Source organism: Aricia agestis, chromosome 18, assembly GCF_905147365.1.
Source record: "Aricia agestis chromosome 18, ilAriAges1.1, whole genome shotgun sequence".
NCBI lineage: Eukaryota > Metazoa > Arthropoda > Insecta > Lepidoptera > Lycaenidae > Aricia > Aricia agestis.
The window spans coordinates 531,154-545,873 of record NC_056423.1 but is presented as its reverse complement, the minus strand read 5'-3'; the positions used below and the strand labels follow the sequence as shown (position 1 = coordinate 545,873).

At 38.5% G+C, this 14,720-nt stretch overlaps 1 protein-coding gene across 1 annotated transcript in view; it reads left to right on the top strand.

Annotated features, from left to right (window-relative positions):
* The window catches only part of LOC121736174, a 31,156-nt gene extending 17,083 nt beyond the window's left edge, over nucleotides 1-14,073 (top strand). The window contains exons 10-16 of the mRNA XM_042127261.1: nucleotides 1,567-1,838; nucleotides 3,059-3,272; nucleotides 6,930-7,141; nucleotides 9,555-9,740; nucleotides 10,765-10,854; nucleotides 11,829-12,027; nucleotides 13,830-14,073. Coding sequence (XP_041983195.1) covers nucleotides 1,567-1,838; nucleotides 3,059-3,272; nucleotides 6,930-7,141; nucleotides 9,555-9,740; nucleotides 10,765-10,854; nucleotides 11,829-12,027; nucleotides 13,830-13,897 — 1,241 coding nt within the window. The 3' untranslated portion in view covers nucleotides 13,898-14,073. The remainder of the gene's footprint in view (nucleotides 1-1,566; nucleotides 1,839-3,058; nucleotides 3,273-6,929; nucleotides 7,142-9,554; nucleotides 9,741-10,764; nucleotides 10,855-11,828; nucleotides 12,028-13,829) is intronic.
* The last annotated feature ends 647 nt before the right edge of the window (nucleotides 14,074-14,720 follow it).

Here is a 14,720-nt window from a genome sequence, read left to right as displayed (position 1 = left end):
TTCATTTGATACCCATATTGCAGAAGTGCATTAAAAATAACTATTCCCCTATCTTGGATGAGCCGCCATATTGGATGTAGAATGACATTACATTAGGTTTCGAGTTACTTTCAAAAAGCCCTTTCATTTAATATTCATATTGTAGGACTACATAGAAAATCACTATTTCGCCATCTTGGATGGTCGGCCATATTGGATTTAGAGTGATGTCGCATACAATAACGTGCATTGTCATCCAATCTAAACATGTTTACAAAATTTCAGCTCAATCGGTTAAAGATATCTACTTCAAAATTGAGTTCCAAAATTTCACCCGAACATACATACTTACGTTACGTATAAGTTAAATAAAAGCTTTTAAAAATGGGTTTCCGTAGTATTATAGCCTTTCTACGCGAAGTCAAAGTCGAGGACAAAATCATCTAGAATTAGACAATAATCAGATATAAACAACTACAAATGTATAATATATTGTATTGTTTACTTAACCTTGTTGTATAGAAGTTCGTGTACCGCACAGTAATCGAACAATTTTTTGCGGCATGCGGGGACTCGATGATCAAAATATATCACAAGTCACAACTAGAATCGGATGAGTGATTTAAGAATTAAGCGTGGAGAGATTTTTATTTATATAGTTTAAAATTTATTATTCATATGTTGTCATTATGGTTTCCTTTCATTAAGGAATAAAACATATAGGATACGTTTTAAAAGGCACATAAAAGGAACATTTGAATATGGAAAGGCCCTCACGTCATTTCCAATGCACTAGTTAGACTAGCTAGCTGACGTGTTTTCCCAATTTACATTTTAATATGGTTTCCGTATTCCTGCTTTGTTATTTTCATTTTCATTACCTCTGTGTAACACTTTTAACAACATGGACGATTATGGCTTACAGCACAGTTAAGAGTTGTTTGTAAAGAAAATTAAAGTAGGACATTAGTTAAGTTTGTTTTAGCAGGTGTTAAATTTTGGACTGCAAACAAGTAAATATGGTTCTTATATTGTCTGTTAATGCCTATTTTGAATGGGATTATAATAAATTCGTCATATTTTAATAAGACGTAATTCTGCATCAAAGTTCAATCGTATGCTCTTTGGTGCCTATAATTTAACTAACTAGATGTACTTTACTGGCGTTATAGTCCGTGTAATCCACGAAGACGCGCCCCGCCACTTTTTGGGTGAGCATTTTTCCCTTTGACCATGACGCTTTTTCTTAATTGGTCTATTTATGCGCGTGCATTATACTTTAGGATGTGTACGTGTTCCTTGTAGAGAGTTCACTGTGAAAAAAAAGCGCTAAAATACCATTTTTTTCACTTTTGTATAGGCAAGCGCCCTAGGCAACCGTTCCGCTCCGCATACGAAAGTGAAAAAAAATAATTGGTATTTCAGCGCTGCCCCTTTCACAGTGAACTCTCTACAAGGAAGAAGAACACACCCTCAAGTATCATCACTTAGTTTTGTTACACCTTGTATTAAACTCTAGGTTAACCTCTTTTAATTTACACGAGTAAATTAAAGCTACCCAATAATAATCCAAAACCACCATTGCAGTCGCCATCTTGGCGTGCTTCCACCAGCTGGACTGTCACCATGCCACCGAGGTCCACCGTCTCAACTTCTTCGATACCGACCTCCTCCGGTACGCGGCGGAAGACAAGACCGGCAACGTCATGTTGTCTCCGGCCAGCATCAAGTCGCTGCTGGCGATGGTGCTCGAAGGCTCGGGCGGAGCGACGGCCAACGAGATCAGAAGTGCTCTGAGACTGTCCCCCAACAAGAACGACTTTAGGGAACAGCTGTATCATTACTTGAATGCGTTAAACGTAAGCTATTCTTAATATATAAAAGTAAGTGTGTAATTTTGGGATGGGTGCAATGAATTTGTACAAAATCTACAACAGAAAAGTTTAAACTTGCTAGATAATAATATGGTCTTAGCATACTGCCTTTATCCCGAAAAATACTGGGTAAAATTATGAGGTGATGATTAAGTTGTTAGTTTAGATTACGCATTGTATACATATTTTCATTTACATACTAAAAAAAATATTGAGCAACTGCTCAAGATCAGAACTAATATTGTTTAATCAAATTTTTCATACATCCATTTACTTAGCGGAATCGCAAATTGCAGAGCTGCCTTCGCCTCTCGCTGTAGACCTTCACATCCAACACCAAACCTACCTTCTAGGCATACCAAACTTACCAAAAATTACCTTCCACCTTATACCAAAACATACCACACCTTGTCTTCCAGGTATACCAAAACATACCACACCATGTCTTCCAGGTATACCAAAACATACCACACCTTGTCTTCCAGGTATACCAAAACATACCACACCTTGTCTTCCAGGTATACCAAAACATACCACACCTTGTCTTCCAGGTATACCAAAACATACCACACCTTGTCTTCCAGGTATACCAAAACATACCACACCTTGTCTTCCAGGTATACCAAAACATACCACACCTTGTCTTCCAGGTATACCAAAACATACCACACCTTTTCTTCCAGGTATACCAAAACATACCACACCTTGTCTTCCAGGTATACCAAAACATACCACACCTTTTCTTCCAGGTATACCAAAACATACCACACCTTGTCTTCCAGGTATACCAAAACATACCACACCTTGTCTTCCAGGTATACCAAAACATACCACACCTTGTCTTCCAGGTATACCAAAACATACCACACCTTGTCTTCCAGGTATACCAAAACATACCACACCTTGTCTTCCAGGTATACCAAAACATACCACACCTTTTCTTCCAGGTATACCAAAACATACCACACCTTGTCTTCCAGGTATACCAAAACATACCACACCTTTTCTTCCAGGTATACCAAAACATACCACACCTTGTCTTCCAGGTATACCAAAACATACCACACCTTGTCTTCCAGGTATACCAAAACATACCACACCTTGTCTTCCAGGTATACCAAAACATACCACACCTTGTCTTCCAGGTATACCAAAACATACGAAACCTCACCTTCCAGGTATACTTATCAAATCTTACCTTTCAGGTAAACACTTCCGGAGTACTTCTTCACAATGCCAACGCGGTGTTCATCTCCAACAAGCTAACCCTGCGGAAAGAGTATGAGTTGATGCTTCGGAAGGTCTACTACGCTGACGTGGGGAAGGTGGACTTCACAGACCCCATCCCAACTTCGGACTTCATCAACAAGTGGGTGAAGAATCACACGAGCGGCCTGATCGACAATATCGTGGAGCCCGGTAAAGTCATCCTTACAATATCCAAACCACGTAGTGATAGAACTTGGTCTATCTAAACACACCATGCCGAAGATACGCGGCCGAAGTTTCGTGGCTGATATTACATTTCGACGTATTCGGCTGATATGATACACGGAGCCGAAATTACGCGACGGAAATTCAGTTGCGTAACATTGTCCCAGTATTCAGTGTCTCAAAAGTCAAAAGCCGCCGAATTGACGCCGAAAAAAAACATTACCGCCGAATCGCTGCCGAACTTACGCTCGACAGAAGTTCGGCTTTACAAAGCGTAACGCGATGTAATTTTAAAATACATTGCAGGCGTAATCTCGCCGAACTTCCGCCGCGTATTCGGCATGGTATGTTTAGAAACTTATAACGCGTGAATATCAAAATGTAACTGGTTTTGTGCCTATAGTTTAATGGACCAGGTAGCGTCTTAATTCTGAAAGTTTTGTTTGGCATCTACTCAAAACTAAGACAGTACAGGCTTCGGCCTAGCTTCATAACCACACATGGTCCGAAGATTGTCGTTTGAGGCTTCCACACATATTTCTACACATATTTATAATCACAAATTACATATAACAGCGCTTATCATGCGTATCACAATGAAAGTAAATTGCCTATGACTTGATTCCACATTTATAAATCATAGCTGTTGCCCGCGACTTCGTCCGCGTGGACTTCAGTTTATAGCGCGCGATGTCAACAAAATTGGTGTCAAAAGCTTTTATAAAAAAACCCTGGTACCCCTTAAATCAATACAGCTGTGCAGTGTGCACACAATAAGTATTTCATTTTTTTATATTAAACTTTATACTTTATGCCAAATTTTAAAGCTTATTTAGCCCTCCAATTACACAACTTTACCCATAAACTATTTATCATTGATAGATTTAAGGTTACGTCACTACAGATAAAGTACTGAGTTATTTAATACCGTAGAATAGATATAACAATCGAAAAAAATCAAAACTTAAAAAGATGATACCACGTCTTATAGAAAGACTTTTGAGCAAGCGTCAGCGCGATGTAGAAGACGCACGGCGCCATCTATTATGAATTGTTGGAACTAACTTAATTTGAACAAATTTACGCATTTTCACCCCCTTACAACCCTTTTTTCCAGTAAAAAAGTAGCCTATGTCCTTTCTCAGGCTTTAGACTATCTGTATACAAAATTTCATTACAATCGGTTCGGAAGTTTTGGCGTTTGGCGTGAAAGCGAGACTGACAGACAGACAGACAGACAGACAGAGATACTTTTGGCGTTTGGCGTGAAAGCGAGACTGACAGACAGACAGACAGACAGAGATACTTTCGCATTTATAATATTAGTATAGATTATGTGCACACTGCATAGCTGTTTTTGGGTATTTTGATTAATTAAGGGCCGCGCTACACCGGAAGCACTTACCAGGGTATTAAAAAGTTTTTAAATTTGACACAAATTTTGTTGACACCGCGCGCTATAAACTAAAGTCCACGCGGACGAAGTCGCGGGCAACAGCTAGTATTATACATAAAATATGTTTAAGATTTTTGAAATTTTATTTTAATACACATCCAAGACCCAGGAACATTGAAAACTTTTTGTTCCGCCTGCGGGACTCGAACCCAGGACCCCCGGGATGAGCGCTGGCCACGCGCAATGCGAATTCATTTTCATCGATATTTTCATGGAAATAAGATATTTTCCCACATCAAAATGTAGCCTATGTCCTTTCTCAGACTCTAGAATAACTGTATACAAAATTTCATTGCAATCGGTTCAGTAGTTTTGGCGTGAAAGCAAGACAGACAGACAGACAGACAGACAGACAGAGATACTTTCGCATTTATAATATTAGTATGGATTTCTAATCCATACTGGATTAGAAATGCAGTAGGAGTTCTACATAAGATAAGATAGATTGATTGTTATTATACCAAGTGATAATATTATTAAACATAATATTCTAACGTATTAAAAACTATAAACAAAAACATACTAACTAATAAGTATGATTAGTTCTATGTTACAATAAAGTAAAAAATAAAACGCCATCTGTTGAATCGTATTAGAACTAAAATGTTCATTCCATCGATATATTTCTGGATTTTTTATAATATTATACATAAAATATGTTTAAGATTTTTGAAATTTTATTTTAATACACATCCAAGACCCAGGAACATTGAAAACTTTTTGTTCCGCCTGCGGGACTCGAACCCAGGACCCCCGGGATGAGCGCTGGCCACGCGCAATGCGAATTCATTTTCATCGAAATTTTCATGGAAATAAGATATTTTCCCACATCAAAATATAGCCTATGTCCTTTCTCAGACTCTAGAATAACTGTATACAAAATTTCATTGCAATCGGTTCAGTAGTTTTGGCGTGAAAGCAAGACAGACAGACAGACAGACAGACAGAGATACTTTCGCATTTATAATATTAGTATGGATAAGCAAGAAGGAATATTTTGGTAGATTTTTCACACAATTATTAACACTTAATACGGTTCCCTTTTTTCTCCCATTAAATATAGCCTATATTCAGCAGAAATAGTGTGGATTAAAAAATATGCATTAATACTTCCATCGTGCATCGGCATCGTGGGTATCGCAGACACAATAGATCTTCAATTGTTATGCTGGCAGCCGGCTGCCGCTATTGGAGATTTATAGTTAAAGAAATTAATTAATTATAATAGCAATCAAAAATAATAGTCATTCAAAACTTATTTTAAAAAGTTCTAAAAATATTACTTTCGTAGTCATAACTTTTAAAGCTTTTTTGAAATTAGGATTATAATAATGAAGCACGATAGTCTATATCAAATCAATAAAGCAGCACCCGGCTGTCGCATAACTATTGAAAATCTATTGTGTCTGCGATTCCCACGATCGAGGTAATATTTACGTGGACTCTCCGGGCGAGTCTGTGGCACTGATAATTAAATCTCTCCCCTACCGCACGCACACCCGCGCATCGCGCCTTGACGCCCAATTCGCAACGTGCAGCAGAAATCGTAATATTTTAATTTCGCCATAACATTAAAACCAAACGTCCAATTTTAATCATTCAAAGACCGAGTATTATCTACATTAACTGTACTTAGTGATGAAATAATTTATTTTGATAAGGGTCAATAGCATGATTTAAATAAACGCATTTAAATATAGTCCAAAAAAAATTCTAGATTTTTTAATAAAAAAATGGTTATTGTGCCTCACTCAACATAGATAGGTATAGTGTGTCGCGGATTTTTTTGTAGATATTTAAAAGATCTATAATTACTTAGAACATTTTATGCCTCTATCTTTTATAGTTTAGGCAGCGTACGCAAAATAAGTAACTTTTCTGGTTGATTTTTTAAACCTTGCGTCCGAAAATCCCAAATATCTTACGGAACCTTATATTTTTCCAAAATAAAAATTAGCCTATGTTCAGCAGAAATAATGCAGGATTCCAATGGTAAAAGAATTTTTCAAATCGGTCCAGTAGTTTCGGAGCCTATTCGACTCAAACAAACAAACAAACAAACAAACAAAAAATCAAATCTTTCCTCTTTATAATAGTAGTGTAGATTGCCATTTTGACATTTACATTGCTTTATTTCTAATTAACCTAAAATGTGCGTTTTCTCATCACCTTCCCACTTCTTCCAGCTTTCATCAAACCCTCTACCGACATGATGCTGACCAACGCCCTCTACTTCAAGAGCTCCTGGAGGTACGCCTTCGACCCCAAGTGGACGAAGGGCGGCTGCTTCTTCATCGAAGATCAGTGCCGGAAGGTCGCGATGATGGAGCAGCACGAGGAGCTGAACTACGCGTATATCGACAACCTGAGGGCGCACGCCTTGGAGTTGCCTTATGAGGTGAGATTTTATGGCTTTACGCTTCTAGTTAAAGTTCACCGACGCTGCGAACTGCGAAACAGCGGCAAACCGATTTACTGTCTCCGCATTGGTTTCGCAGATATTTCGCAGTTCGCAGCGTCGGTGGACTAGAGGCGTTAAGGGTACGCACCACAAACATAGATCAAGATTTCTGATTTCTTGATCTATGTCTGGGGTACGCGCTGAAGTGTGAAGTGGCCAAGTGTCGTCTCGTCTCATCTAATTTTGGTTTAAATTGAAATTAGTGAATGGAAGACATTGCTTCCAGCAGTGAGGCCACCAATTTGAACTGTTTCTTTTTTTTGTAACTTTTGCTAATTGATTTATTTTGTTAGTTTGAATAACGAGTTGTTAATTTTATGAATTTTTTGATGCGGTCTTCAGTAATCTCAATTAAGTATTTGGTTTTTATCTACCTTCACGGCTATTTCCTTTTCACGTGCTTTTAAAATTTAAAGTCACGTTAAAGTTCAAACTAGCCACGGACTTTATCCATTACCTTTTTTTATCGTGAAATTACAACGAAAATAACGATGGGGCATTCCATACATTTGATTTTATAGGCACTATGGGTCATCATCAAAATTTTATTCCTATAATTACGAACCGATAAAAATACCTTAACTCATAACATAATCTGTAGCTTCGTAAATCGTAGTGCGTTAATCCCAAGAAACCAGAATTTGATTACATTTTTTGCAATTTTAATTAAGAAACTAGTTGTAAGTCAAATGGTACAAGTTATTAAATGGTTAGGTTATTTTTTAAATTATATCATGAACGAAACTGTTTTTAGAAAAAGTTCTATTCATATTAAGTATAATACTCCTTGCTCTGCCTTTTTTTTTTGTTTTACATGGGGAAATGCGTTACGCATCCCCGGCGGATTGGGGACATCTGCCGGGGTATGTGGGACTCTCCGAGGAACTACCCACTAAAACCCCATGGTGCTCCACTCACCGCTTAGGCTTGAAGTTACCGGCACGATCAACCCAACGCAACTTTACCAACGGTTGTCTGTGCCAGACCCATCAATGCTCTGCCTGCCTAGCATACACCAACGAGATATCTCACTCTCGAGATAATTAAAAACTACTCGTCTCATAATGTCAAAATCTCGACATTATCTCGACAAAACTCTATAAAAATGTGTTAGTTCGATGATAGATCTACGCGAGAAAAATTGTTTGTCATGCTAGGGTCAATAGAGATGAAGAGACAAACCATCAAACATCGAGAAAACATGTAGATATCTCGTTGGCGTATGCTAGGCAGGCAGAGCTTGGATTTAGAAAAAAATAACATCTTTACTCATAAAATTTTATCGATCTTTTCAACATACGTTTTTAAGTGAAAAAGATAAATGATTCCTTGCCTGCTTTTTTAGTATTCAGACGGTTAATAATTATAAATTTGATCTTAATCGCAATTCGCATCGCTTGATCCATATCTTTTCGCATTTGATTACTTTAGGTAGATACCGAAATCATATTAAGTACTAAAATATTTAAGACAGAGTTTACACAGCAGAACAATGTAGTATGTCTCCACGTGCAATAAACTCGTCTTTGAGTTACACGAATTTGATTTCAAATAAACGTCCTATTTACTCTACTGTATATATTTGTATTGTGGTCATACTGTGGCAAGAAAAATCATTACAAGCCAGCGCATTTGTGCAGCAAAACAGTTATCCATATTTAAATATTAATGTGGAATGAAATACATAATATTGTCGAGTAAAAGGATAAGCAGACGGATTGTGGTCATACTAGTTTTTATATATTTATTTGACCTTGATGCGATGTAAAAACCCCGATTAATTTGTTCAGTATAATGCAAATATGATTATGATTAGATTTTGGTATAATTAGTTAAAGTTAATTTAAAAAAGCTCAGGAAAACAGAAACGTGTTTCTCTCAACGAAATGTTCCCCTCTAATAATTTACGGTCTTTCTACAAAAGATTTAAACACCTGTTGAGCAGTTGATTAGAAAAAAAATCAGTACAAAATGGCCTCAAAACAACTGATCAACACAATATGTTTAATCTTTGTGGTAAGACCGTTACTGTTTTTTTTACGAGACTAGATGACGCCTCTGTTCTCCGTTGCGCGAAAATTCGTTTCTCACGTGGGAAGTTGGGAACCGTACATTTTTCCCGAATAAAAAGTATCCTATGTCCTTTGTCAGGACTTAAAGCATCTCCATACCAAATTTTAACAAAATCAGTGAATACACTTTTTGAACGTTGTAGAAAGAACGTAGAAACTAAGATGCCTACCACCATTTCGGAAACTAACCCGGCGAGAAGAACCGGCGTAAGAAACTCGCACGGGGCCATTCTTTTACTAAAAAGATGGAAAATTACATTTAATGGGAAATGTTCCAGGACCCCAACTACTCGATGCTGCTGCTGGTGCCCTACGAGCGCGACGGCTGGGTGTCCCTCATCCGGGACCTGCCCTACATGAGCATCCCGCAGATCACCCGCCTGATGGAGCCGGCCGACGTGAGACTGTATCTGCCCCGGTTCACGATCGACTACGCCGAGAGCATGATTGAGCCGTTGCAGAAGGTGATAATGATAAAAATTCAAAATACGATTTAATATTATTATTCAATAGTTTACTTTGTACATTGTATAATAACTGCCAGTGTCACAGAAATGTGGGTCATTCACAGCATGATCTTGATATTTCAGTCACCTGTTCAGATATGAAGGCTTGTACTGAATCCTCAGAATTTAATTTATACTAGGACACATACGCTTACTCCTGAGGCCGGAAATGTTTCTATTTACTGTGATGAAATTGGCCAAGGAATAAAAATATATTTTATTTATTTATATTTATTTATTTTACTTAACACTAATAATATTCAATGATACATCTTTTTTACGTAGCAGGGCGATGCGATCCAATTTTAAATAAACCATATCATAATATGAATAGGTCTAAGGAAGCTCATGTAAAAAGCTGCAAGTCTGTCAATTTCATAAAATTTATCTTGTTGTATTAAGCTCAAATTTTATATTAATATACTGCAGTATAATTGCCTCGTTACTTTGCATTTAGATTTTATAACATACAATATATTAAAAGCATAATATGGAAGCGCGTCAATTACAAAGACATTAAGTAAATCCAGGAGAAAAGCGACCACCAAAATGTACATTTAGAAGCCAAACGAGCGTAATTTGTGAGTAGTTAGTCGCAGAATTTCGGTCGCATAAATATTTTTTCATACAAATCATGAATCACAAAATTACGCTCGTGTGAATCAAACAGGACTTTTGTATGAAACTGAATGCAGCAGAATTTCTGCCAGCCGAAATTCTCCGACTCACAACTCCCAAATTACGCTCGTTTGGCTTCCCCCTAAAAAGTACGAAATAGATTTTTTTTTATTATTGGCATTGGTGATTTTGGAATCTCCCATTTCGCGAAAACGAATACCAAAGTTAAAAATAACTGTTCTATGCGATTAAACGTACTTAAACTATGCTATGTATTAGGGGACAGTTACTGTTACTGGCTAATCCACGTCTGCCCTAATTATGCTCCCCGCATTTCGATCTTACATCTTTGATTCTTTTCCAGATGAGAATAACGACTCTCTTCACCCGCAACGCCAACCTCAGCGGCATGTACGAGGCGGGCATACCGCAGCTCAACAACATCATCCACAAGGTCAGTGGTTCAGAGCTTGGCTCTTGACTCGGAAGTCGTGGGTTCGATTTCCACGATGGAAACATGTTATTTCCAAGTTTGGTTAGGATAATAGGACAAGTAAGATCCATGTAAAAAGCATGCAGGCCTGTAAAAAGTCGCTCCTGCGCCTGATCTCTCGCTATAGTCGTGTGAGTTTTCTGTCCCACTGGGTTATTATAAGAGTAAAAGGCATGCACTTGGGCACTATAAAATGACTCCTGCGTAACATGCCTGGTTTCAATGACACCGGCCACCGTCACCGAAACCGGTGTGGGAGTTATTATTATTATGTTTGTGTAAAGCACGGGACGCTCCTTGCTCACGGGAAACTAAAGCCCGGACCTTTGATAGGCATACGTGGGGCCGAAGCCAACACGTAGAGGCCCGTTACACAGCTTTGATCTAAATGTAGGCTTTCCCTGTCTGCACTATGAGAGTACGCCCAAGAGGAGCCAGCGGCCAGTCGAACTATTGCAGGGAATGGATATTAGAAATTATACCGGACTATGGGGGTGAGATGCTAGTGGACTGGGTAACTGGGACTATGGAAGGACTATGGCATTTGCCGATACGAAGTGGTAACATATTATATCATAAAGTTGGCAGACGGTGACTCGCCAACTCTTTGAATGGGCCCCTCAAAATGGTCTCACGCACGGTGCACGCGAGGCTTGCATTTGCACCCTCAGAGGGTCCCATCACGTCGCCCACTCGCCACTTACGCTTCACATCCTCCCTCCGAGCCGAAGCTCTCGCGACTCCACTCTGACCGGCCGGTTAAGGCAAGGCAGAGGTAGGGGCTGATTCTCTGTCAGTGTTCACTCCGGTCGGCCGGTAAAGGCAAGCCGGAGATGGAGAACAGGGGCTTCCCTGGGACTCACTCGGGTATGTGGGATCGCTACTACATAACGGCTCGCCACAAGCTGCCTTACTCATTATTACTATTACTCAAGGTCCATATGATCGTGGATGAGGTGGGCACCGTCGCCGCCGCTGCCTCCTCCGCGGTGGTCATCCCCCTCATCGAAGACGGCGTCCAGATCAGAGTGGACCGGCCGTTCCTGTTCTTCATCAAGGATAATAAGCGGGGACTGGTGCTGTTCGAGGGCAAGATTGGGGAACCCACTGCGTTCACGGAGAAGGATGTTCTGGGTATGTAATTCAAAATATTAAACTACAGTAGATTAGATATTAACCACGCCTGTGGTCTAGTAGACCTTTGGTTCGCACTCGAGAGGGTGCAGGTTTGATCCCGAGTAGAGGCTTGCAGACTTCGCTCTGGTCTCTAAAAACTACTGTATAAATCCACAACGAATTCGAAGATCTTGTTTGAGTAGATTAATTAAGAATACATACATAAACAATGTTCCTACTGGGTGTTTATCACTGTACCGATTCGCGGCGCAAAAACTGGCGTTCAATGGTTGAATATAACATTATAGCAAAATCGGTTCAGCTATTTCAGCGTGAAGAGGTAACAGACAGACAGACAAATATACACTCTTTCGCATAAAATTGATAATATAAGTATGAATAGCTCATTGGTATAACAGTATGTCTATTCCGCGTTTGGCGTATCGACTATCGACGTCGTTAAAGTTACGTTTATACTTTACCATCACAGTTTGACCATCCTGCTACAAGGATAGTCAAAGTGTACCTACATAGTAATTATCTAGTTAGGTAACATTGGCATTTTTAGCCTCAACAAGTTTTGTTAAAATTTATTAGTTATTAATGTGTACGCTGGCGATATCAACTATTGCCTGAACAAGCGAGTTTGTTTTGAAAGATTACTATAACTTAATTTACCCATATTACAATGCCATACTTAAAAAAAAGTCAAAGAAAGTAGTCAAACATTCATAGAAAGAATTGAATGTAAGGAAAAGACTGCAACGCGCGTAGCGCTGTATTGTAGCAGGTTGTATTTCGTATGCTGAACAGTTGAAAAGAGTTCGAACGTTTTTGTATGGAGCGTGGCATACCTGAAGTTATTTTCGTGTACACCTATGAAACATACGTCAATCGACAGAGAAAATAATTATAAACAACAAATACTCCTTGGCAAAATGTCGTATACTTTTTGAAATATTTAAGATTGTATAAATAAAAATTCCTACTTATTTTACATTACCAAACTAAAATCACTCAGATAGTATATCATTTACTACATTTTGTCAAAGAATATCAAATTATTTTATTGTTTGTAAACCTCTTCATCGATTGGCGCATGTTTAATAGTGTACACTAAAATACGACATTTTATATGTACTTGCAAGTTTAGGTATGCCAATAAGGTTCGTTGTTCTTTTCACGAATCATGAAGTTCATTCATTACACGGTAACCGAACATTTTGCCGAAACAAACTATTCTAGTAGGTACTCCATTTCCTTGTTATCAACATCACTCTACTCATCAGTTTAGAGGTTTAAATTCGAAGAAGTATAGAATATACAACGCATTTATCCAGTATATCCCACAACCTCAACAGTTTGTGGTACACTTTACGGAAAAACTATCACGTCTATTGATTTGTTCTTTATCATAGTAATTTTTATTTATATGTAGATGTGTCATCATCAGTCAGTCAAGGTGTGACGACGCGAGCCCTCACAAAGCTCGGCTTTTAGCTATGTTTCATACGTGGGAGAGCCATGCTTCGGCACGAATGGGTCGGCTCGACCGGGGAAATACCACGTTCTCACAGAAAACCGGCGTGAAACAGCGCTTGCGCTGTGTTTCGCCGAGTGAGTGAGTTTACCGGAGGCCCAATCCCCTACCCTATTCCCTCTTCAAAGGCCGGCAACGCACCTGCAGCTCTTCTGATGCTGCGAGTGTCCATGGGCGACGGAAGTTGCTTTCCATCAGGTGACCCGTTTGCTCGTTTGCCCCCTTATTTCATAAAAAAAAAGCTAGTAATATTAATTTAAAAGTATGATTTTTTTTTCAGAACCACCACCAAAAACGCCTCCCCCCAGCCCAGCCAAACGAAGATACAGCTGGAGTTATAAGAGATAAACATAAAATTTAGTTATATGCCATCAGAGAACCTGATTCATAGGACCTATGTTGTTTGGTCGGGTTATGTCAATTCGTTACTATTTCTGTCGGCTTGGTGTAACCCGATTAAATAACGAAGAAATTCCTATAAATAAATTTCTTTTACCCCATAACTCTAAATTGTAAAACCTAGTGTATTATGAATATTTTATATTGAAATAAACTTTACCTTTTTTACACTTATTTTGTTTTAATACTAGATGTTTGTTCTTCATAAAAATCAGCTTAATAAATGTCTTTAATTAGAATAGAAAACGTTTATTATATTATACTTATTAAATACTTAATATGACCTTACAGCGGGGCAATGTGGCTAGTATTCTAGGCACTCTCCCTAAGGGCAGCAGTCTGGATGACAACCTTTTTTATATTTAAACTGTTTTTTATTGTAATTTAATTTATTGTATTAGTTTATGGTTTTAATATAATTAATATATACTTAATATTATACTTCTTTCATTATATTATACTCCATATAAAAGTAGGTGCAGTAAGCAGTTCCTCCTTATGAGTATACACTACAGACAATTATTTTTTTACGGGCTTTGGCCTACCACACATTCCCACCACTTTATCTCCTGTGTCGTCAGAATCGACAGCGGTGTCCAACCACGAAAACCCTTGGATATAATCTCAAGGAGCCCGAGGGGCATGCTAAAACTGTCTTGGGACCCGCAAAGAAATTAATCAATAGAAGACAGGAAGAGTAGGAAGTATCCAAATTTTTCATACCTATAAAAAGCGGGAGACCGCATAAAGTTGCAATGACCGATAGTTATAA